At 38.0% G+C, this 23,704-nt stretch overlaps 2 protein-coding genes across 3 annotated transcripts in view; both read right to left on the reverse strand.

Annotated features, from left to right (window-relative positions):
- Nucleotides 1-19,105, reverse strand: part of LOC104550289 (macrophage mannose receptor 1) — a 29,447-nt gene extending 10,342 nt beyond the window's left edge. For both annotated transcript variants that reach the window (XM_061996185.1, XM_010207629.2), the window contains exons 1-21: nt 18,956-19,105; nt 17,398-17,571; nt 15,798-15,956; nt 14,974-15,087; nt 13,447-13,593; nt 12,388-12,561; nt 11,726-11,883; nt 11,365-11,475; nt 10,169-10,284; nt 9,699-9,847; nt 8,554-8,753; nt 8,136-8,263; nt 7,469-7,556; nt 6,832-6,967; nt 6,275-6,313; nt 6,005-6,168; nt 4,823-4,890; nt 4,273-4,373; nt 3,493-3,635; nt 974-1,079; nt 5-201 (exon numbers count right to left, since the gene is read on the reverse strand). In XM_061996185.1, the coding sequence (XP_061852169.1) occupies nt 5-201; nt 974-1,079; nt 3,493-3,635; nt 4,273-4,373; nt 4,823-4,890; nt 6,005-6,168; nt 6,275-6,313; nt 6,832-6,967; nt 7,469-7,556; nt 8,136-8,263; nt 8,554-8,753; nt 9,699-9,847; nt 10,169-10,284; nt 11,365-11,475; nt 11,726-11,883; nt 12,388-12,561; nt 13,447-13,593; nt 14,974-15,087; nt 15,798-15,956; nt 17,398-17,571; nt 18,956-19,025 (2,742 nt within the window). In that variant the 5' untranslated portion in view covers nt 19,026-19,105. The remainder of the gene's footprint in view (nt 1-4; nt 202-973; nt 1,080-3,492; nt 3,636-4,272; nt 4,374-4,822; nt 4,891-6,004; nt 6,169-6,274; nt 6,314-6,831; nt 6,968-7,468; nt 7,557-8,135; nt 8,264-8,553; nt 8,754-9,698; nt 9,848-10,168; nt 10,285-11,364; nt 11,476-11,725; nt 11,884-12,387; nt 12,562-13,446; nt 13,594-14,973; nt 15,088-15,797; nt 15,957-17,397; nt 17,572-18,955) is intronic.
- A 1,773-nt stretch (nt 19,106-20,878) lies between these two features.
- LOC104564119 (macrophage mannose receptor 1) overlaps nt 20,879-23,704 on the reverse strand; it is a 33,670-nt gene continuing 30,844 nt past the window's right edge. Inside the window, exons 28-29 of the mRNA XM_061996184.1 lie at nt 22,131-22,160; nt 20,879-21,733 (exon numbers count right to left, since the gene is read on the reverse strand). Coding sequence (XP_061852168.1) covers nt 21,492-21,733; nt 22,131-22,160 — 272 coding nt within the window. The 3' untranslated portion in view covers nt 20,879-21,491. The remainder of the gene's footprint in view (nt 21,734-22,130; nt 22,161-23,704) is intronic.

The following is a 23,704-nucleotide window of genomic DNA, read 5'->3' on the forward strand; positions in this document are numbered from 1 at the left end:
TTACCTGCAACAGATTGTGACCGTCTTCTGGATGTAGACTGGGATACAAAACAGGTTCTATAAGTTTGGGGGAATCTGGAGCCCAATTTGTATAGGATAAATCGTTTCCATCAACCCAAACAAAGTTGAGTTCACTGAGTATGTCATTCAAGCCAATCCAGGGATCATTCGAAACATCCTTCAAATGATAAGTGAGAAAAGCTGAGAAGAAAAGACAATAGAAAAGATGTACATGTCAGGTCATCACTCAGTACATCAGCTCATAAACAAATCCTCGACTATTTTGTTTAAAGTTTTGTGAATACATTAGCAGTTCAGCAGAAATGTACATGAGTTCATTATTTCAAGGTTATGCCAAGCTTTTGCCCTTGAAAAGTCTCAAAGAGTGAAAGTATTCAGAACTATGAAGCAAGACTGGAAAGAGGAAAGATACAAAAACCTTGCCTGATCAACATGTTATATAGTGAGTTCACTTATGAGCTGATTGAGTGATGAAAAGGTGTAGTTGTATGCAGCTGCAAATGAAAGCCCAGGAACACAGGCAAGGTGAAAATGTGCCATCCTCTGATGTTCTACTGCTGAATTAAGTTGCAGAATTTAGGCAGTCATTTCAGAGAGCTATAGTAACACAGCCATTTCTATTTCTGGCAGAAACATACCATGGATGCCTTTTCTTTCTCTAAAACTACAAATACTAGGTGTGGATTTGTTATTTTAGGCTAATATATACCCTATAAATGCTGTAAGATAGTTTGCATGGAACAGGAGGAGGGCAGCTTTAGCATCAGTAGCATACCCTAGACAAATGATTTGAGTTCTTCCAAAGACATTTCATTCCACATTGACTCACACTGAGTATACATGTTCTAAAACACATACATTTACATACTGTCTCTTTTGCCACGTTCTTCTTTGCAGGAAATAGGCACTGTGTGCAGAGTACATGCTATCTATTGCCTGAAGGGCACTATACCTTGTACTTGTTCATTAGGTATACTCGCCAGGTTTCCTCCAAGGCTAATACAAGTTCTTCTTGCAGTATGCCAGTATTCATAGGAAGAGCCAAAGAATTTGTAACACTAGGGAAAAATTGTTATAGACTGTCAGTGACTGACAATAAAGGAATTTAGATCAGAATTACACTAGTTTAAGTAGAAATTAGCCTAACTCAGACCCACAAAATACTTTTCCAAAATTAACAGAGACTCAGCTCTGGAACCAAGGTAAAACAGTTCACAGATTTACTTTGTGTCTTTCTGTGAGGGACTGAGAAAATCACAACAAAACTCAAATGACCATTTATAAACCACAGTAGGAGTCTGATGAAAATTTTAGTAAGCCATTCTCCATCATTAGTAAAAAGCCAAAGTGCTGATTGCATAAGAAAAATCCAGCCCAGGGTTTCGTGTGGAATCGTCTGAACTTTCTGAAAAATGTTTTTCACCTCTAAGTGTGTATTTAACCTTTTTCATTTTTGCAGCTCTTTTAGTAATGGAAGTATATGACTCATGATTTCTTCAAATGTCATCACATTACCAATAAACATTCACTCCAAAGTGGTTTCAGTAATTATCACTGTGCCTATTGTGCACTTTCCATGTTTACAGCTGACCCTCTGCTCTGTGGCATGACAGTGGCACTGTCAGAGAATTATCTTGCTTAGTTTGTGAAAGATAACAGCTCTGATGACTATAACAAAAGTGTAAAAGAAAATGTACTAGCATTAACTCCACTGATGTGAGCATCCATGGGTGCTCTCATGACAATAATGTCCCTTTTGCAATAAGGCAATGTCATGGTTTGACATGGTAGCCTTTTCTGGTAAGGGGGAAGGGGCTGTAAAGATGACTCCTGTAAGTAGTTGCTCGAAACTCTCCCCAGCTCTGAGCCAGACTCACTGCTGGGGCTGAGCCAATTAGACGCCTCCACCATCACTTTTTAAGAAGAAACTGGAAGAGGAGGTTTCTTCCTCCATATTTCTCCATCTTCTTCCTTCTTCTCTGCCCCTTTTTTTTTCTTTTGGCTGGTGGTGGTGCAAGGAGTAGGAACAGTGAGAGAAATAACCATGCAGACTCCAAAGTCAGTGATGAAAGAAAGGAGGAGGTGTGCTGGAGCAGAGACTCCCCTGCATCCTGCAGAGAGGACTGGTGAAGCTGAGATTTATTTGCATTTCTTTAAAGACCCCACATCAGTGGTAGAGACTCATTTTGATAATGAGCCCGTATCAGGGGCAGAGACTCATGTTGCTAAAGCTGGCCCCAGACCAGGGGCAGTGATTCACTTCATTAAATGAAGCAATTCACTTCATTAAAGGCCCCGAGCCAGGGACAGTGACTATGGCTGGAGGAGGCCGTGTCCCGTGTGGGGGACCCAACCACTTCACTGCAGACCCTGAGCCAGGGACAGTGATTTTCTTCTTTAAAACTATGGCTGGAAGAGAAGGGACCCTTTATGTCTATGGCTGGAGCAGACTGTGTCCAGAGAGAGGGACCCTGTAACTGCAGAAACCGCAACCATGGCGAAGAATCCACGCCAGAGATATTCACCAAGGACTGCATCCCGTGTGAGGGACCCTGTATGGGCAGAAGCCGCAGCTGCTGGGAACAACCCACACCAGAGAAGTTCATTAAGGACTGTGTCCCAGGGGAGGAACCCCATGTTGGAGCAAGGGAAGAATGCCAGGAGTCATCCTCATCTGAGAAGACAGAAGCAGCAGAGCCCATCTGTGAGAGACTGACAACATCCCCCACTCCCTGCCCCCCTCAGCCGTTGGAGGGGGAGGAGGTTGAGATATTGGGAGCAGTGAGCTGGACCCAGGAAGAAAGGAGGGATGGAGGAGGGAGATCTTAAAGTGCTGGGTGTAATTTTCTCATCATCCTACTCCCTTTTTGCTTTTATTCCGTTCTGTTTCTTGTAGAATAAACTTTCCTACTTTCCTCTCTCAGTCGAGTACTGGAGTCTGTTTTGCCCGGAACTATAATTGGCAGTGAGCCCTCCCTGCCCTTGTCTCAATCCACAACAACCTTGCTTATCTTTTTACTCCCATTTCACTGGGGCCTCTGCCATCCTCACGAGAGTGGGGGTGAATAAGGGCACCGAGCGAGAGGCTGTCGTGGTGCTGCTGTGCTGGCTGGGCCAAACCACGACAGGTAAGTATTACATTGAAACCTATTTAGAAAAATTTGGCCTTATTTCTGATTTGTTTGGGCTTAATTGACTGACTTTACGCTATAGTTGGCACTTCTAGTTGATTTCAGTTCAATTTTTCCTGAAAGCACGTACCACATAGCAGTTTTTCCAGTGTATCTCAAATGATCATTTCTCAGGAAAACAAAAATCTGTAAAACTGCCATCTTGCAAGAATTTGGCAACTGGTTCCATTTTTAATGCCAATTTGGTTAATCACTCTCAAAGAATATCTGAGACAAAAGTTTCTTGTACTTCAAGTACCTTGCTAAGGACTGGTATTGTTGTGCTTCAGGATTAACATACCTTATTTTTAAACAGAAACCAATCTTCAGGACATCCTCCAGGAGGTGACGGTACCTCTGAAGGAAGTGTTGTGTTTATAAAACTTGTGTGCCTCTGACAGATATAGCCATTTGAAAAACCACAGCTGATATCATTCCACAAACCTGAAATCAATTTATATACAGATAGTAAGACACTGAATAAGACTTGTGGGAAAGTGAACTGTCTTCCATGCTTGTAGATTCAAAAGCAATCTGCCTTGGAATGTGAGATAACATGCTTCAGCGCAACTCTACCTCCAACCATCACTGCTTACAGGATGACTTTGATCCTTCTGTGACTGTGGAAGTAGTGGCTTTGTAAGCTGACTGATATGGCAACTCTGTGACCTATGATTAGAACCCACCTGAACAGTTTTGTTGCACTGAAACATGCAAGTGTAAAGCAACACTTTATCATTGAAAACACTACAAAATGTGAAACTCTATATATGTTCCATGCCTTTGCTAACTATTCTCCAGTGATTGTTTTTAAAGACCAGTTTGCTGATGATTTGATTAAAATATATTGTTTGTGCAGCTGAAATATCAATGATTAACCATTAAAATGCATTTCTTATATTCCACTTTTATGGCTAATATTGCCCCTGAGGAAACCTCACATATGATGACCATGATTTATTATGTATATTTTCTCAAATTGCTAGGAAAGAATAGATTAAAGTTGGCAAGGTATTTTTAACAAACAGGGGAAGAGCAGTACCTATAAAAATACCTTTTAAATAAAAGTTATGCCACTCACCATCCTCTTTATTTAAGACCACACAATGTTCTAGACCACTTGCATGGTTAGGCTCATGCTGTGCCCAAGCTACGTAGTCCACCGGGCTTCCATCCATCCAACTGAAAAAAACCCCAACAAAACAGTAGTGGTTACTCAGACAATGTTCATGGAACAGTTCAGAAAAATCTACCTTAACATTTAAAATTGTTACTTATTTTAAAATTACAGCTGAGTCTGTAAATTAGCCTTCCATTAGGATTAAAAGGCTTTAGATAATGAAAGCCCTGCATGTCAAATCAAAGAACAAACCACCTTAATTTTAAATAGACATTATCTATGTATTCATAACATGTGTACTCCTTATAAAAATGACATTTAAAACAGTGGTTTTACAACATATTTAAACCAAAGGAAAGCATTTCGACATGCTTTATTACACCTCTCTGACTCTACAATGTGTGATATAGCTCTCCAATCACCCTGGCAATGCTCCACCCAGAAGGAACTCTGGCAGTACAAAACTTATACAACTGCTTTGTATGAATCTCAATGTAGCTTATTTACCTACCTAAACTGTTGATCAGCATTTTTAATTAATCCTATGAGATAGGACTTCAATTTGCCATTTTTTAAGATCTAAACACAAAAATGTACTTTTAGTTAGTGCTTTGTAATATGTAGTAGTCATCTAATATGAAAAAGTGTAGTTTTTGCTCTATGAAAGCAAACACATGAATACACAATGTATAAATGGTCAAGTGTAGCCATAAAAGAGGACCTCTCTTGAAGTAAATACCATACAACACATACTTTCACTTCATTATATTTATTGCAGCTTTCCCAGTTCTGGCCACATTACTGGTAAGATCAAGGTTTTCCCAGTTGTGTTCTCAACTTAAAAAGAAACAAGGAAGACTTGATTAAAAATTAGTATAAAGGGGTTTTTTTGTAATTTCCTGCTGTTAAGCAGCCATGTAATTCCTGTGTCTTAAACTGCCTGTCATCTCCTTTCATGTCCATTCCCTTATAATAAATGCAAGCATTTAATATGTGAAACAGAAAGGAGACTGGCTGTATGGCTACTTTGCTATTAGTAAACCCAACAGGATTATGACATAAGTTTGAGTTAAAGTTGCTGTTAAATTGTTATCCTGCCCCTGACACAGCTTTGACATGCACCAATCAGTACCATCTCAGGCCATGTGTAGTCAGCACTCTTGAAATACATAAACAGTTTTGAAACGTGTTACAGGAAGACTAATTCATGATGGTATTAGAGCTGGACCAGGATAACTTTTCTTTGAAAAGTTGTTTTGTTCAGCAACATGATATAGTAAGCAACCATCAGAGCTACAGTGGTAATAGTCTCACATACACGTGTAACATTGTATTCTGGAATCTGATATTCAGATGAGAAGTAATGACCTCTTCAAAGGGACAGTTTTCTCAGTATATACCTAGTCTGCCTGTTCTTTTCTTCTTGTATACATTTAGTCATGAGCAGAACTCTATTTAGATAGAATATACAAGAATATACCCACCCTAGTAAATGATAAATCCTTCTGTATTTATTTTCCTAAAGAGAAGATCTCTTCTGTAGAATAAATATTTTTCTTCATCAAACTTTTAAATCTACTGCTAATAAAATGGAACAATATTATGCAATAAGCATATTCTCCTGTACTTCACAGGCACATGCAGCAGGATATATGGGACATATATTTTATATCATAGACAAATTTCCTCTTACATATTTCCACAAAAATTTTCTTTCACTGTTATTTCCAATAGTAGCAAGGTCTCCGTGATTGTTTTTGCAGAATGTTCTGGCTTTCTCCATAGAGGTCTTTTCTGTGCTGAATAAATATTGTTTGTCTCCTTTTATAATCCAGCCATCTTCTGTGACTTCATATGCTGGAACACAGAAGAAGAACCTCTTTATTCTTCACAGTTCTTAGATAAAGCTGATTTTGTTACATGATACTACTCTTTAGATATGAAAAAATACACAGAAGCTTACTTTCAGAAGGTCTCAGAGGTTCTGGTTTCAAGGGTGTCCCTGGAGTGAAAAGGGAAAAGAGTAAAGATGTAAAATATTTCCCAAATGTTAAGCCAGTATAAGTGCTCAGTTAGGGGAAATTATCTCAATGTCTGTGATTTTTTCATATTTTACCTGTTCAATGTGTAATATATTTATATGGTTCCTTTGCTGCAGAGAAAAATGGACCTTTAGGGAATGACATCTGCATGATAATAACAGATGATCTTTAGAGATCCCTTCCAACCCCTACCATTCCGTGATTCTGTAATTACAGGCCTATATCTCTGTCTTGGAAGATTTTTGATAAGTGCATCCTGAATGTTGCCTAAATCAGGTGACTGAAGTTAGTCTGAATGAGTACTTGTTCCTAAAAGAAAAATGAAGACTGAACATACTTCAGTGTTGTTATACTTTGCACAATAATAAGAGATTCTTTATGGACATTGCCTTGTAACTTGTGAAACTTCCCGTTTTGATAAAATGAGATTCAGCTTAAATATCTTCCTAACAGGAGTTTAGAGTAAAAAGTAACCTACCTTTCTTTACCACACAGATCCAGTTGTGACTGTTTTCACAGTGCACTTTAATCCATTCGATGGAGTGCTTTTCACTGATTGCTCCACAATATTCAAACCCATCATTGCAAAAATAACTGTTTTTCTCATAATTTACCTACAGGAGAAACACAGGTTTGGTTTTTATTTTTACCATGTAGGGAAAATAGTTGTGCTCTGGAAGGAAAGAGAAGTAGCAACAAAGATTGAATCTGCTCTTTACTTTTCTCCTATGGCTGTTCAGCCTACGTGGGCTATCAAAGCAATCCAGTAACAACAGACTCTAGCATTCCCATGAAAAATGGAAACAAATGAGGTTATAATGCAACACTAGGGGAAAAGAATGTGGCAGTATATCACCAGTGACTTCTTTTTTGCCACTTAGGTAATTCTCTGTAGCTGTAACTAGTATTCCATGTTACCATGGTGGTATAGTCTTGGAGTTTCTTGGCATTTTTATTTCCCAAACTAGTATGAAGAATAATGATTTAGGGTTGTCCTAGTGTCAGGGCAGATATTGTTTTGGGAATTCTTATACAACTTTTATCCACACCAGTCGTGGAACCAGGTCCAACAAAAATGTCAGAACAGACAGAAACTGGCAAGGTGAAACACTTACTGGAGATCCATCACTCCATGAAGGCCCACTGTCAGGATCCAAACATTGCAAACCTATCCAGAAAGGCTGAGATGATGAAGGTTTTTTTCTAGAGAGTGAAAAAAAAAGGTATCATTGAAAAAGAGGACATATGTGATCAGCTCTGTTAAATTTTCCAAGTTAGGTGGGACAGTAACTCTCACACATACTGAAGACTTCAAATAGATAGAAATATTTAAAATAAACTCCCATTAGCAAGTAAGTGAAGTTCACATTTCAAATGTTTGTATTGAAAACACAACACACTGTTTTTCTTCACTGATGTGACTATAATGTTCTTTGAGAAATAAAATGTGCAGGTCTGCTGGAAGACACAATATAGTTTCAAAATGATTCAGTAAATAAACTTAGCAATGAGTCTGAAAGAGAAGCGTGAAGCTAATTTGGTTATTGGGTTGGATTTTTTCACAAATTAAAAGATTTGCAGATCATAACAAGTTTTAGGAGCTCCAAAAATGTCTTTGAAAATAGTACTCATATGAAACATTTTCTCAGTCCTTATGACTATGATGATAAACAAACAGAGATTTTTAATTATCTCAGGAGCAACTCAGGAATATTTTTGTTTATTCCTATATAATGTATTGTTGCACTAAAATGTCAATCGTTAGATATTTTGTTTACCTACCTTATTATGTTTTCTATCACTGATTGCTCATCCTCACTTCTAATGGCAGCCAGGTCTCCTCCTATTTCTCTGCAGAAATCTCTGGCTTCAAACCATGTTTTCTTTTGATTTTCTTCTCCTGCAAAACCCTACAGATACAAGTAGAACATTATGTTTGCAGCATGTTAAAAATAAATCTGATGACTGACTTGTACAAGCCAAACAGGGAAACAATTCATTACAATTATAATTTACAATATAGATTCAAGAGTATGCTAGTTGGCTAATCTGACATATCACTTGTAGACTGATAACTGTAGTGATTTCCATGAAAAGTTGTGTGAAAGCTTACTGCATTTGTGCAATAACTCGCCATTCTCTGAAGATTGGACCCCCTGACTATTCGGTGCACTTCTGTCTTGGAAAAAATAGTACTTACTCTGAAGCATGAATTAGTGCTATTGCTTGTTTCCCAACCCAAGGGACATTTGAATTCAGAAGAAGCTTCAGGAGCAAGAGGAAGAGTGATTTTTTCCGCTAGTTTTTTGCAGAGAAATTTTGCCTTTACTTCACAGTTCTGAACATCCCATAGTCCAGCTGCTTTTCCAGTCCTTAGAGCAACACAACCAGCTTCGTTCCCTTTGTGAAATATAAAAGAAAGCTTAAATATGTTTTAAAGTGGTTCCCTTGCTATTTTACAGCTTCAGTGATTAATTTACAAAAGGCTGTTTAAAATATTAAGTGTCCACTCAAGAGAGGAGCTGTGTAAAAAGAGGAAACCAAGTGGAGACCTTCATCATCTTCTCTCCCCTTTCAAAAGCTTTACAAGTGCATGAACAAACCCTTGCCTGCCTCATTCCTGTGCCACTCACTGCAAGGGTTTGGCAGACCATCACCCAGACTAGAAAGAATTTCACCCTTTTTGCTCAGTTTGATTGTCCTTTTGCAAACAATGAGGAGCCAGGAAAGAAACCGTTTTCATGGCATCATAGAAAATGATAGAATTATTTAGCTTGGAAAAGACCATTAAGGTCAATGAGTTTAACCATAAACGTAACTGCAATGTCAACCACTAAACCACGTAACACTGCAATGTCAACCACGAAACCACTTCCCTCAGCATTTACATGGCTTTTGGATACTTCCAGGGATGGGATGGTCACTCAATAACTTCCCTGGGCAGCCTGTTCCGTGTTGGATAATCCTTTCAGTTACCCACCTCTCTACAACCTCCTTTCAGGTGGTTGTAGAGAGCAGTAAGGTCTCCTCTCAGTCTCCTTTTCTCCAAACTAAATAACCCCAACTCCCTCAGCCACTCCTCATAAGACTTGTTCCCCAGACCCTTCATTGCCCATCTCTGGACACGCTCCAGCACCAAAATGTCCTTCTTGCAGTGAGGGGCCCAAAACAGTATTCAAGGTGCAGCTTCACCAGTGTCAAGTACATGTATCAAAGACACTCCTATTTCAAAGCCATAATGATTGTATGTGTCACCATACATGTTTTAGTAAAATTGGGAAACAGTTTAGAAGTGCAACACAGAAAGTTCCTTAGTAGCATAAATTTACTCCAATGGCAGAGTACCAGGCATTGCTGCATTCCAGTTTGTGTACAGAACACCTTCACCAGTCACCCACTTGAACATCCCTTGCTCTTCAGTGTCTGAGAGACCAATCCAAAAGTACATCTCAGACCTCAGTCCAATGAGGCTGGTCAGGTAGGCTTGCTCATATCTGAAATGAGAGGAGTCAGATAGGGATGGAGCCAGCTTTCTCTTAGTCTGAAACTTCTCAGCTACAGAGGACTAGAGTGAATGAAATCTCCATTAGGTTTCCTTTTGCATGGAGACACGTTACTTAACTGGATAGCAGTTAGACTGACTTCAATAGCAGGTGAAGCTGTACTAACATGTTTAGTTAGAAAAGACATACTGTATTCATTGATCTTTTCTCCAGGATATTCTGTTCTTCTCTTTCCATGGTTTTATCAAACAAGTTCTCAACTATTTTATAAATTATTGCATCAGATACACAGTTTTAAAGCTCTTTTCTTACCTGTCTCTTATACTTGTTAAATAGCCACTGCTCCTTTCACAGCTTTTCTTTGCTTCTGAAAACGTTACAGAAGTGTATCCAACCAGGTAGCAGTAAAAGCCATGTCTCACCCAGCCCTGTCAAGGACATGTGAAATATATTTGCACTAGAAAGAGCAAATGTTATAGTGCTTGATCTTCAGTGTAGTCTCTTAAATCAACATTGTGTTTGATATAACCTAAACCAATAATTAACTGATTTGAATTCCAGGGGACTAATGGAGATTAAACTTAGTAAACATCCAGAAAGAAGTCTCTGATTAACTTATAAAGAAATCAGAGGCACACAGACTAAAGGGTGTGTTTAGAAGCCAATGAATAATTCCTTGCTCAGAAGTGAAAAGTCTATTATAGTGAAATGCTGACTCAAGTTTCCTAATGTTTCTAGGCTAAAAGAACAGTAACTAGACTAATTAATGAACTCATCAGGTCACTGAAAAAGTCTAAGGGAAGAGGTAGCATAACAAATATTGAAAAGTAAGATTCTCAAAATTGCAGTTGAACTCTAAGTCACTTTCTCCTTCTATGTCAGATAAAGAGTTGCTTGCTGCACCCAAGAAAGGTAAATAAAATCTGTATTCAGTATTTGACTGCTGCTTAGTTCTATCCTAGTTCAATGAGTCTCAGCTCTGTTCCTCAAACAGGGTTGTAAGAAAAGTTACTAGATACAGAGCAGTAGGAAATAGGAAAGCAAAAAGAAGGAAAGAGTGAAGAAAAAAAAGAGGTAGGATACAGTAACTTGTTCAAAACAATTCAATAATATAAGCATTTGATTTTTTTAATTTGGCTTCAATAGTGATATCTGTCATTATTTTGTATTATGTCAAATAGTCCAGAAGTGCTTTCCACTCTCTACCACAACTTAGGTAACCACAGATGGTTATAGAACAACAGAACATATGCAGAAGACTGCAGTAATGTCTATAGCCTTTCTCACAGGCAACTCTGAGGCATAATGAGCCTGACTCATATTGAATAAAACAGTTCAAATTAACTTGATTTTAAATAAGGGAATGTAGTGAAAACTGGGATCCTGGATTTGATGTGCAATAGCACTTGTTAGGGAAAAAAAAAAACCAAACTGTTTCATTGTCAACTGGATTTTGCGAAAACAATGGATTTTTCTTAACCAGATTCTTGGTTACTGTTTCTTCTTACCTTCAGGCAGCCATGATCATTCTTTGCTGTCCCAGAAACTCCTTGTAGTGGGTCTTTTCTGCAGATGTAACCTAACTTTCTATCACAGGCACTGTCTGCCCAGTATCCATCCTAGATGCAGTTTGGCAAGAGTTAGAACAAAGTGAGGTAGAAGCTGTTTCCTTTAGTATACACATACACACACAATCAGATTTGAACATTTGTCTCTAACTCTAATTTAAACTCAGTTTAGTACAGCCATCTTTCTGAATGAGGAAAGATAGCATTCCCTGATTTGTTTCCAAGTTGAATGTAAAAAACTCCTAGAAACAGAAACAAAAATCAAATTATATAGTTCTACACAAATGTGGAATGGTTCTACCTCTCCTGCCATAATGACACAATCTTCTTGCCCATTGATTGTATGGCTTGGTTCTCCAGGCAACCATTTGGTGTATGTCACAGGAGTGCCATCACTCCACTTGAAATACATTTGTGTGTTGAGGTCATTCAGACCAATCCACAGCTCATCCACAGCTTCTAAGAACAGAAAATCAACCGTGTTAACACTTCAGTTGGAAGCAAGATTTTATGCAGATAACAATACAAGTTCATCTAGATTAAATGCCAATGGAATTAATTTTAAGATCTAATTCATATTATTCTCTCAAAAACTGAGAAAAATAGATAAGCAAGAAATGAGATTCCTCTTCTTTATCAGTAAAAGTCCATTACTGTATCTACAGCTGCAAGGTGTCTGATGATCAGACCAAACACTACAGTAACTAGAGCTATTATTTTCTTCCAGTGATTCCATGCAGTGAAAAACTAATGAAAATCCAAACAAAAAGAATGAAAAAGAAAGTGAGGAGAGCATTAATGATTCCTCTTGTGGTTTTTTGTGTTCACTTTCTCTTAGCATATGTATCTTTAAGCTTCCATATAAATATTGATATCAATCAATTAAGAAATACCTTAAAAAACCCTGTAATATTTCTAATAATTCCACATTTGTACAAAACACTGCTCTGTAGAAATACTCACTGTAGCCAAGTTGAGACAGTATAAAGCCATGCTCCTCAGGGTTGTGGATACTGGCCAGATTGCCATTGCTCTCATTGCAGGAAATAAGGGCTTCTTTCCATACTCTGGGGTCTCTATGAACCATGAAACAGTGATCTCCATAAGGCAACCATCCTTCTGGGCATTTAACAGGCTCTGCATACCCCCAAAATCAATAGATATTTCAAATTTTTAAATGCCACAAACAAGTCCAGAATAACTACAATTGCATTTGAAACTATTTAAGTAACTATTAAGACTTGGAGTGATTACAACAAGCAACACTTTATTCCTCAGGCCTGGGAAACATTTTAGGTTGTTTGCTGTTGCCCACTTTACTTTTACAGAAAACATGCTGCACTTAAACAAGAGAGGAAAATAATGGAGTCAGTGGTTACCTGGCTCCATTGGTGTGAAATATTCACTTTTGGACACAGGAATATTTTTGAATTCCATGTATAGTCTTTTCACACAGTATATCTCACCTAATTATTTTTGCATATTTCATAAAGGCATTATTACTGCAGCACAGGTAATTCTCTGCACACGTGGTTTCATGCTAAGTCTCATTAAATACATCAGAGAAAAGCATAGAAGAAAACTGGTCTGAAAGAACTTGCTCTTTACTTCTGTTTCTAGGTTACAAGCAATCCCATCGTGAAGGTGGTTCCATCTTTCCAAGCCTTCAGTGATAAACCTTGGTGTTTCATCAGAATGCACTGCAGGAAGGGTGAGGCATGACTAGCTTTATTTTCATGTTCATGCACTCCATGATATTTTTGTGATATTGTATGGCTTAGACCAGTGCCTCTGGGATTGTGAATAGGAACATGAAATAAAAATTGCTCATGTGGTTACTGGCTTCCAGGAACATTTCCAGTACTTAAATGTATTTAAGAACTAAAGGAAATATACTTGGTTAAAGAAACAAAGTGCAAGAACAAATGGCAATATGGGTATTTTTTAAGCTTTAAATAACTGTGACATTTCATTTTTGTGAACTTCTGTCTTTATCAAAGGGTTTTTATTTGCTTGACATACCTGATGGAAGAATGAAAGGATTCAGTGTAGAATTTTCCTTTTTACAGATATAGCCAATTTTCAAGTCACATGGCTGGTTCTCCCATTTAGCATCTCTTCTGGGATTTAATACTGCACAGAGTTTCTCAGGCTCAGGCTCAGGGCTTCCTTAGAATAAAAACCAAATTACTTTTACGTAGCACAGGTCAGTAGCTGAAAGAACAATTTAAATTCCAGCCTATTCATGTGTTAATTACAAACTTATAACTTCATTGCAACAATTATTTTTCTACTGGACATAAGGAAATGTAATTTAAAGGTACTTATCAAAACACTTCTTTAGATGGTCATTGCATGATCCACACTTTCTGACATATTTGGTTGCAGAATAGTGATCTCTAAATAAGACATTCCTTTAAGTCTTGAGAGAGTTGTTGACTTGCAGAGAAGGGTCACAACCAAATAATGTTGTTGCCCAATAAGTAGATGCTGGACTGAAATGTCCAGGCATTTTAGGAGTACATGGTGCTGCCACAGTTGCAATGCTGTGCACAGACTGTAGGAAATCAGAGTTCACACTTTCCCAGCTGATGAAATATCTAGTTTTATACATAATTAGTCATCAGGTCCCAGTTGTGCTAATAGGACTAAGCTTAAACCGTCAATTTAAGAACCTCCCTCCAGGAGGTTCCCCAGGGCCACTGTCTTTGGGGAATGGACAAAGTTTTCCTCCTCTTCTCCCATGAAAGGATACAACTTATATCATTTCAGTAAGGGGGAAATGTGTAGATTAATTCATTATAATTGCCATCATGTGGAGATACAGGAACTCTAAAGGTCTTCACCTGAGAACCTACTGCTCTGCAAGGCTTAAGGAATTTGACCAGTTCAGTAGAAGATAGAAAACCCTCAACCTGACTCAGTAACTCTGGGCTTTCCCTTCATCTACTGTGGCAGCTAAAAACAGGTGTCACCTCTGAGACTTAGGGCAGGCCAAAAGATTGAATTCATGTGCATTTATTCACCAAGCAAACATTCAGCATTTACTGCACACAGCTGTTGCCATGACAATCATTAAGCAACTGTCAAAGATAAACTGCCAGTGCTGTGAACTCTATATTTTCTCTTATATGTTAGAGAGAAGAAAACAAGAAGGCATAAAAAAGACAAAAGGAAAGTCTTTGCAAGACTGATGCTCACTGACACCTGAGTCCTTGCAGGATGTGGACTGATAACTCTTGTGAGAGCTGAAGAGACACAGAGGTTTTAACTGACTTGAAGGCATTCCTAGTATGCTATAGCTCAACTAGTGCTTTTCACTTTATCTGCTTTGGCTAGGAGATGAGTTTATTTAGCTCTTCTGCTTGAAACTGTTTGTGATATCTCCAGAAAAGAAAATCATGATTCTCAGCTTTTTAATCTCACGTCTGATAAGCCTTTCAAAGCCATTCCCTCATGTTCATGGTGAATACTACAGGACTGTAATTAATATGCATTCATAGTACTGTCAGGAAATACTGATTCCAAAACTGTCAAAAAAATTATTACCTGCTGCCCAGTTAAAGTATCTGAAGGGAATGCCACCGCTCCACTGCCAGCCACTGTTGAGATTCAGACTGTTGAGCCCAATCCAGAGAGAGGATCTCTTGCTGTCAATCAAATCTAAGTAATAAAAAGCTAGCTCTAATGAGATTTGTTAGCAAGTGCTCTGCATTTTCAAAGTGTGGAGGAAGGCATAAATGTTTTTATAAACATTTATGTTTATAAACATTTATATAAATGAGTTTATTCTGTAGATAAAAGTTAAGAGGATGGCAAAATACCACCTCACATATTAGTTTATTTAATGCTATTCTACAGTTACATGTAAGCAAGAAGCTTTGAAAAATGAGATATTGATCTGCTATTGTTAATGTGTCATAGAATCATGTCTGCTTGATTGTAATGCAATTGCTACGGAACCTATGCATAAATTCAGAAAGTCTTCAGATTTTTAACAGTATGTTGTATAAATTTTACATGTAATATAATGACTGACTCCTGTAATGATGTTCCTTCATGTAAGGTCATTTTCTGGCACCTTTCTGGTATTTTCTGACCTTGAGCCAACTTTTGTTTAACTTGGTCAAAATCCTTAATTTTCTCTAGAAAAAAAAATATAATAGAAATAATTTCATGTGGCAGTTCCACAGCTTATAAAAGTTCCACTTACAGAAAGCTCAGTTTACACTAATTGTGCTATTTCTCTAGCAGCACATATACTGTTTTCACATCAGCTATTCCTTGTCATGTGATTAAAACACTCAGACTTCTTTAATCAGCCAAAAAACCTCTTTGATATTCCTGTTATTGAATCTTGATTATTCATTCACCTCTTAGATACTTTTGCTCATGTATCTCTGTGATGCTTAATAATTCTGCATTCTGCTGCTGGCAGCTCTTCTTTGCTTGGTGCCATGTGAGAGCTGATTGATAGTTTATCTGGTAGTAGGTTCCTGTCAAAGGATCTGTACTCCAAAATCTGTCATTGCCTGTCCAAGAGAAAGAAGATTTAGTATTGCAGTTTGTTTCAAACAACTTACCCAAAATGTTATGATAATTTAACTGAAATCTTACTTGTGAAATGAGGTTCTGAAGCAAATATGGCTCAGATCCCCAGACCCTATACTCTTCTATTAGCTTCTCTTTGTTAAGTAAAAGATGGTTTGCCTTTGACATTAGCAGAGATAGCCCTTCCATCCTTTGCTTTCAGTTTCCCCTGTCAAATTGGACAACCTCCAGGTGAACAAAAACAATAGTGTAGCTCAATCAATAAAACAAAACCACACCTTGGTCATTATCTACTCAGAAAACCTCTTCAGCAGTTTATAAACTATAGGCAGATTAATTCTTGGCTAAAAGACAACTGAAATTCAGATGTTTCCAATGATAAGTTTGCTTTTCAAACTATGCTAACGTTAATTACATTTGCAATACTACAGGATTGGGGCAGAATGGCTGGAAAACTGTCCAGCAGAAAAGGACCTGGCAGTGTTGGTTGCCAGTCAGCTGAATATGAGCCAGCAGTGTGGCCAAGTGGCCAAGAAGACCGTTGGCATCCTGGCTTGTATCAGCAATAGTGTGGCTAGAAAGACCAGGGAAGTGATTGGCCCTTTCAGATTTTTGTCATTCTTTATCAATGGTAGACTAAGCTGTTAGTGTCCCAATAATTTTATCATGCCGAATATTTCATGTGTGCCAGTTTATATAGTGAAGGTATTCTGGGAGCTTTCAAGCTGCTGCTGCAATATTGCACCAGGAATCCATTTTCAGTAAAATCAGTGAAATTGGTGGTTGATAACGAGATGAAAATTAGGTCTGAGATAACATTTTAAATACTTTCATTAACCCCATATTTTGATGTCCTTCATCCTACACTTAAAAGCACTTGCACTTACCTGTTCAGATAACACTACCTTGGAGTGTAATCTGAAGCATTAAAAGGGAAAGACTGACATTGCTGTTTCAGTAAGACCTTTGAATGAATCTGCTTGTTTTACGTCTTCCAGAAAACAAACTATATCCTACCATGGATCACAGGCCAATCTTGTTGTACAGAGAAGAGACTTGTGTTAGTAGAAAAGGTTATGCTACACTCACCACAAAGTGCAATATGTCAAGGAGATTTAGGCTGTGAATAACATCTCAATTTTCAGATCATTTTTTTGCTGAATGCACTAATATTTAAAGTATATTAGTCTTCTCCTAGATGTTGGCTACTGATGGACACAGCCACAGAACATTCAGCTTGACTGCAGACTCATAGGAAACATTTTTATTTCTCTTGTTAGGAATATTATGGCACAACAGACACATTTTTGAGTGAAATAAAGTCAAGGTTTTCCCCTGCTGTATTATTAACAGCATCTCAGTATTGATATATTTCTCTAACAGTGTTGTGTTACAGCACCCACATCAGCATTTTGGACTTACTGGCAGTTGGACAGAACCCATACAAATGGTCCGCATCGAAATCAGGAGTTGTTGCACACCACAGCAAGCCGTCTGACCTGCCATCAGTCGTGCACCCAGTGTACTGTTTGCCACTCAGCTGGAAGGGAAAGGAACATGGAGCTCCATTGGCATTTCCTAACAGTGTGAACAGATCTGAGGGGACAAAAGAGAAATTATAAACGCTCTCACAAGAACCAACACCACACATGTAAAGGTAAAGATGCTATAGGTGTGTGCTGGTGCATCGGTTTGGAAAGACAATATATGAATACTGAACAAGCGCTCCTAAAGGTTTGTAGGCAGCTTAATTTAGTAATCCATCAAGACAAGCAGGCCCTGCTGGGAAAGGCAGCCCAGTACTGAAGCTTTAGTACCAACATATGAAGCAGGTTGTTCAGTGCTGGGCATCGTTCTACGAACAAAGCTGACTGCTTTCCAAAACATCAAGTAGCATACAACTCCCTCTGGCTTTGGGTTGTGAGGGAGTGAAATTTGGACTACAGGGAATATTATAAGAACTATGGTATAGGAGAGCAAAGCTATGTCCTTCATTTCTTTGTGCCTCAAATCCCCACCTGGAAACAGTTCTGTTTCCATCTGAGAGAGTAACCACATAAGGGACAGCGAGATACCCTTCCAAACACTAAAGTAAATTTGTAGGACAAGGATAAGATGTTAGGGCAGAGCCAATGTTGAATGGTGAACAGCAGAAAGTGTCTGGGAAATTCTGGGAAGCTATGGCAGAAGGAATACTTGTTAGCATAACTGTTTTGGTTGAACTCTCCCAAGGAGGCTCTGTATTATTCACACCAGTAATCTGTGGAAGTTTCACTTCCTCAGATCTAAATTTGGAGCTAAGACCTGCTTTCTTCTTTCCTTGTCTTTTTAGACAGAAAGTTTTAAATCTTATTACATCTTTTAATGGCAGTTAAATAAGTGCTTAAAGTAGTGCCCAAAGTTTCAGCTATTGTCCTTCATAATATTTCTGAATCCTGTAATAGGAGTTCTCACTGGAAACTGTGAGGCTGTGCATGGGTTTGGGTGCTAGCTGCACAGGCTAGTGATGGCACACCAGCTCACATGGCACAGTGCCTGCTTTCAGAAGCTGTGATTTGTACCCTACTCCTCCATAATTCTAAGGCTAGGAGAATACACATACAGCGCTCTGTTTAATTCCTTTTGTTTTTCATTTTCCTTATCTCGGTCACCTATACAAACAAGGCCTATGGAACACACTGTGAAGTCCATCCACTTAACAGATAAGATATAATCAATAAATAAGCTGTATCCAAAAGGAAACGTTTGATTGCATGATTCTGTCCTGAATTTACCCCATCTTGACTCTTCCCCTCTTTTTAAAAGCGAACCAACACCTCTGCATCTTTTTAAAACTGGTGGAGCCCATTAATTGGGATGAATATGAAAAGCAGGGTAGTCAAGCTGAGTGAAAATCTTTAAGACCCGGAGAAACAAGAAAGACAACAGAAGCACCCACTTTCACATCCACTTTTGCAGGGGATAAACAGCAAAGACTCACCATGTGTCTGAAAAGTAGTATGAATGAAAGAGAGGAAAACTAAGACAGCAGAAAAAATCAAGTGTTTCATTTCTTTCTTCTTGTTCACAAGGAGATGAGCTGAAATAAAGTGAGCAGTCGGAGTCCTCAAGGAACCAGTTAGTGCTGGCTCCTTCTCAGTTTAGGAGAGCTTCAGTTGAAAGAGAAAACTCTGGTCTCCAAATGAGGAAATATCCCGTCACATGTGGTAGTTTGAAATCTATAAATAATTAGAAAATTCAAACCTGGCATCTGAGAGTTGAGGTTTTTTTCCATTTGAGTGCAAGCAGCAAAATTTGAACAGTTCAACATCATTCCAATGGGTTATTTTTAACTTTCTTGGTTCTGTTTGGGAATGATAACATCCTGACCATCAAAGACAAAGAAGTAGGGAGTGCACTTTAAGTGGATGTACTTTAAATCTCATATGTACATACCTGGGAAAACACATATGCAAATTTCTTGGCCAGATAGGTCTTCACTGCTACAAAAGATATGTTACTCTGATGCACTGAGCAATGTTAGCTACTTCAATGTGAAAAATTAATCCAGGTGGGATGTTTTCATTTTGCTTAGGAACTTGACAAACGAGGCACAATGTATACACCTGGCTTTTATCTTCTCTAGTTCATCAACTGGTAAAACGACCTTGCTGTTAGTTCGTGTGAATTTGTTTCAAGAGAAACAAAACAAATTAGCCAAACCTTCACAGATATTCTGTTAATCACTGATTTTGACAAAAAGAAAAGCCTTTCAAAATTATTTAATCCATAAAGTACAAATGAATAATTCCTTCTCTGTACGAAGTTTAAACGGGACAAGCAGAGGAATGTTCTCAAACATTACAAATGAGCTGCATACCTCTATTAAGTGGAAATCAACTTCAGCTATGATGCAAAATCCATCATTTGTTTTGAAAGAGAAGGAGGAAAGATGGAGCAGAAATTGCCCTTAGAACTTTCTTTCATTTTTTTCATGGATTTTTTATGAAGACAAATCTCACATCGTACCCTGCAGGGACGAAACCTTACTTAATGTGAAAGAAGAAACCTCTTTACAGAGTATAGGATGTTAAAAGCTGGGTTACCAATATCAACTCTCAAAATGATATACAACTACATCATTTCATATTTTTTAAAAATCTGTTTACTCTTTTCATTTCCCTTGGCTTCATTAGCTGTCAAATAACAACAGATCCAATTCAGTGTCAGTATTAACAGAAAAGTCAATATGGGCAGGTGTTGCAATTTACATGAAGGGAAATAAAAGCTGTAAGACCAGGGATACTGCCTGTAAAAGTAACCTGAGTACAGAATGCCCTTCCTTCCCTATCCTCTCCAATATGTTTTGATTGACTGCAGTATCTACAAATCAACAATCTAATGTCATGTGAATCTCTTCTTCCCAATGACCTCTGCTGTACAGTTCTTATGCACTAAGGGTCTGTTTTTCCCAGAGATCCTTGAGACCTTTCTCTTTTTTCTTCATTATGCCATAGGCAACAGAGAATTCATAGAACACTTAAACAGCACAATAAACTTCTAAAGCATTTCACTACCAAGACCCGCTGCCTTACTGACCTGTAGCATGTATACAGTGCCTGGTCATTGGTCCAGTAACCAGACTGTTGGAGGATAGGAGGAAAGGGCATCCTAAAATGAGCTGTCAAGTGAAATAAAAATAGGAATGGATTCTTCCAGCCTTATTTGGCTTCCACTTTATTTTATAGTTTATTTAAGTTTCTTTTTAGTCATATACCTTGTTCCCATTTCTATGTCCTCCTCTTAGCTTCTGTTAAGGTAAAGGACTCACTAGATCACCGAACCATATAACATCTCTGCAAACTAATAAATCATCACTGAAGGATTATGTAATACATAGATCCTTTATTGGTATAGTCTCATATTCATAATTGATACAAAACATTCAAAGTAATAGAATACGACAGAGTTTGCAAAGATTTACTTGTTTTGCAAAACCCAAGTTGAGGCATGAATGAAGGACAAGTATTTGGATTTCAGTTGTAATACTATGGCAAGGATGATACTTCTGTAAAGAGTGTGAGACGGGAAATAATGGTGCAAAACAATTCCTATAAATGTTTGTTTATTCCAAACACCATTTATCTTGATTAACAGTATGCACGTTTCAGTCCATCACGGTGAGATACATTCCCAAAGTGCAAGCTTTGGGCCTGAATGCTCTGCAGAGTGCTCATGATACATCTGCTCCTGGCTCTATTATGCTGTTACAGATCTCTAAAAAGAGATAAAACTAGGGTATTAATACATAGCTTTTAAATCTAAATTCCCACTAGTTCTTTTTCATGCCTAATTAGCCATTGTATACAGTACTGAGTCTTAGCCCTGAGAGTATTTCTTGAGAGCGCATGTTGCTATAGGAATAACTGCTAATTTTGGTTCATGTCCAGTGCATGTATATAACTTTTACCAAGATTTCCTTTGTTCCAGCTAGATTCATTTTATTCTCAACCACATAGTTTGGCTGTTTTATCCCATTAGACAGCACTGTGTTCATTTTTTTCTTTGTCATTGGTAGAATCATTTTCATTGTCCATTGCTGTCCAATGGCTGTATTCGATCAGTGTGCTGCACTGCCTCTCCTCTCTTTTAGTCTCACGTTGAGTTTTGATCTTGAATAAAAAGTAAATCATGAAGCCCATCCCTGATAAAATGATGAGGACCAGAATAAGCTGTATCCATGTATTCAAGTGACCATGTGCTTTGTCCTTTTTGGCATCTGGAAATGAATACAAAGCAAATAGAAGTGGGTGGGTGTACTGTAGCTATAAATAAATATGAAGAATACTGATTAAACTATTGGTCTAATTTCTCTCTTAATTATGTGAGGGAAAATCTGTCATAATATCTGTGTTAGTTCCCCTCATAGATATTATGTGAAAGAAGGAGCAAAGAAGTTATCAGTTTACCAAAGTGTTTTGTTTTCCTGGAATGCCCTAAGTGTCTCATAGGTACTGCTAAATTATGCTGGGAATAAGTTAAATGGCAACTGAGCAAATTAAGCTCCTAACTAAACATATAAAAGGCATATAAATAATAAATACCAAATAATGAAAAGTCCCAAGTATTTAATTCATATCTCTCTGAAACTATTGGAAAGGAAAAATAAACCCTACCTTCCATGGTTGCAGCTGCTTTAGGAACAACTGTCAAAGATAAAGACAAATGTTTAGTCAAAACCTGAAAAGGTCACCTTTTCATCCTGCCAGCTTCAAGTTAGCAAAAAGTATGGTAAGCTGCACATCAAGGTTACTTCATCACTTCTCCTGGAAACACATTTGCTAAATTAACATGGATGAAAAGGTGCAATTGATTTTCAAGCTGATATTCACTGTAATAAAACTGCAGTATTTTGGATATTAATGCTCCACTCCTTGCTTCTTTTTTTAATAACCAAAGAATCTTCAAGCACAGGCAATTTCTGACTCTTAGATGGACTTTCTCTTCTCCCCTGGTACATAAATCTTGCCCTTTTCACTGGGTTTGCATGTCTGTGGAGGCTGGGAACAACTTGCTGAGGATGTTTGACAGTTTTCCTGTACTGCACACAATTCCTTTGAGACCCAGCAAATTTTAATTTCCCATGGTTCATTTGCATCCATAGTTACACCTGTAAGCTCAAACTTTCTGGTTTTTCACAGCTGTGCAAAGACAGTGCCATCAGCAAGACTCTTCTCAGTGCTCACTGTAACGCAGCATTTGTGTGTGCTGAAACCCCATTCTGTAGCGGATCCCAGAGCCAGGGAATATTCTCTGTATTTTAGCATTGCTCACTGGGGCCACTCACAGTCAAACCCAACAAATAAATTGTGTTGACACTGGGTTTCTGCTTTCCAACATGTATGGTAACAAAGAATTAACGTTCTGTAGTGTTTTTTGCTCTCACTACCCTGAGAAAATTAAGAATTACTCTAAAATAAGACTTTTCCTTTTCAGAAAATGCTCTGATGCCACTAAGAATGTCTACAGTTATTTTCCCCACCATCTGCAGTTTTGATCTGTGAGGGGAAAGGACGAAACCTTCAGAAACATCCTGAACCTTGGGGTTGCGAAAGAGGACAGGAAATTGGACTCCTTTTTTTTTTGCAGAATTAACAGTTAAACTCCAAAACACCACATGGCTGCTTGGCTCACGATATTGTGATATTTCTACTTCCTGACCAAAGCAGATGGTGCTCAGTTACATAGAAACACAACATTGTAAAAAAACAAAAGAGAGAGAGAAAAGCAAAAAGCAACCAAAACATTTCTAGGATTTTGAAAGGTCAGTGTATGAGCTCTGGATCGTGCTTCCCTTCTGTTGTTACTGAAATGGAATTGCTTCATCCATCTTTTACTGGAACAGCATGTATCACAGTACAGCACAAGGAAGAAAAGCAAATTGTTGATACAACCTTTGTTCCATAGGAAGTGCATATGAATTTTAGCAGGAAAATATGTGTGTATGTTGGAGGGAAGCAAAGCAACAAAGAAGTTTTAAAACTTTTCTTACTATGTTGATCATCTTTAGTTATTAGAACACAAGAACAGAACACAAGAAAATCTGAACTTATGAAGCAATCAAACATGAACAGGGCAGATTAAAAAAGGATAACTATATATGAATATTGTCAATAACCTGAAGCAGGTGCTAAAGAATACCGTGGTTTATGTTCATCTTTTGTAATGATCATATTGCACTATTGCTACT

Source organism: Colius striatus, chromosome 5, assembly GCF_028858725.1.
Source record: "Colius striatus isolate bColStr4 chromosome 5, bColStr4.1.hap1, whole genome shotgun sequence".
Taxonomy (NCBI): domain Eukaryota; kingdom Metazoa; phylum Chordata; class Aves; order Coliiformes; family Coliidae; genus Colius; species Colius striatus.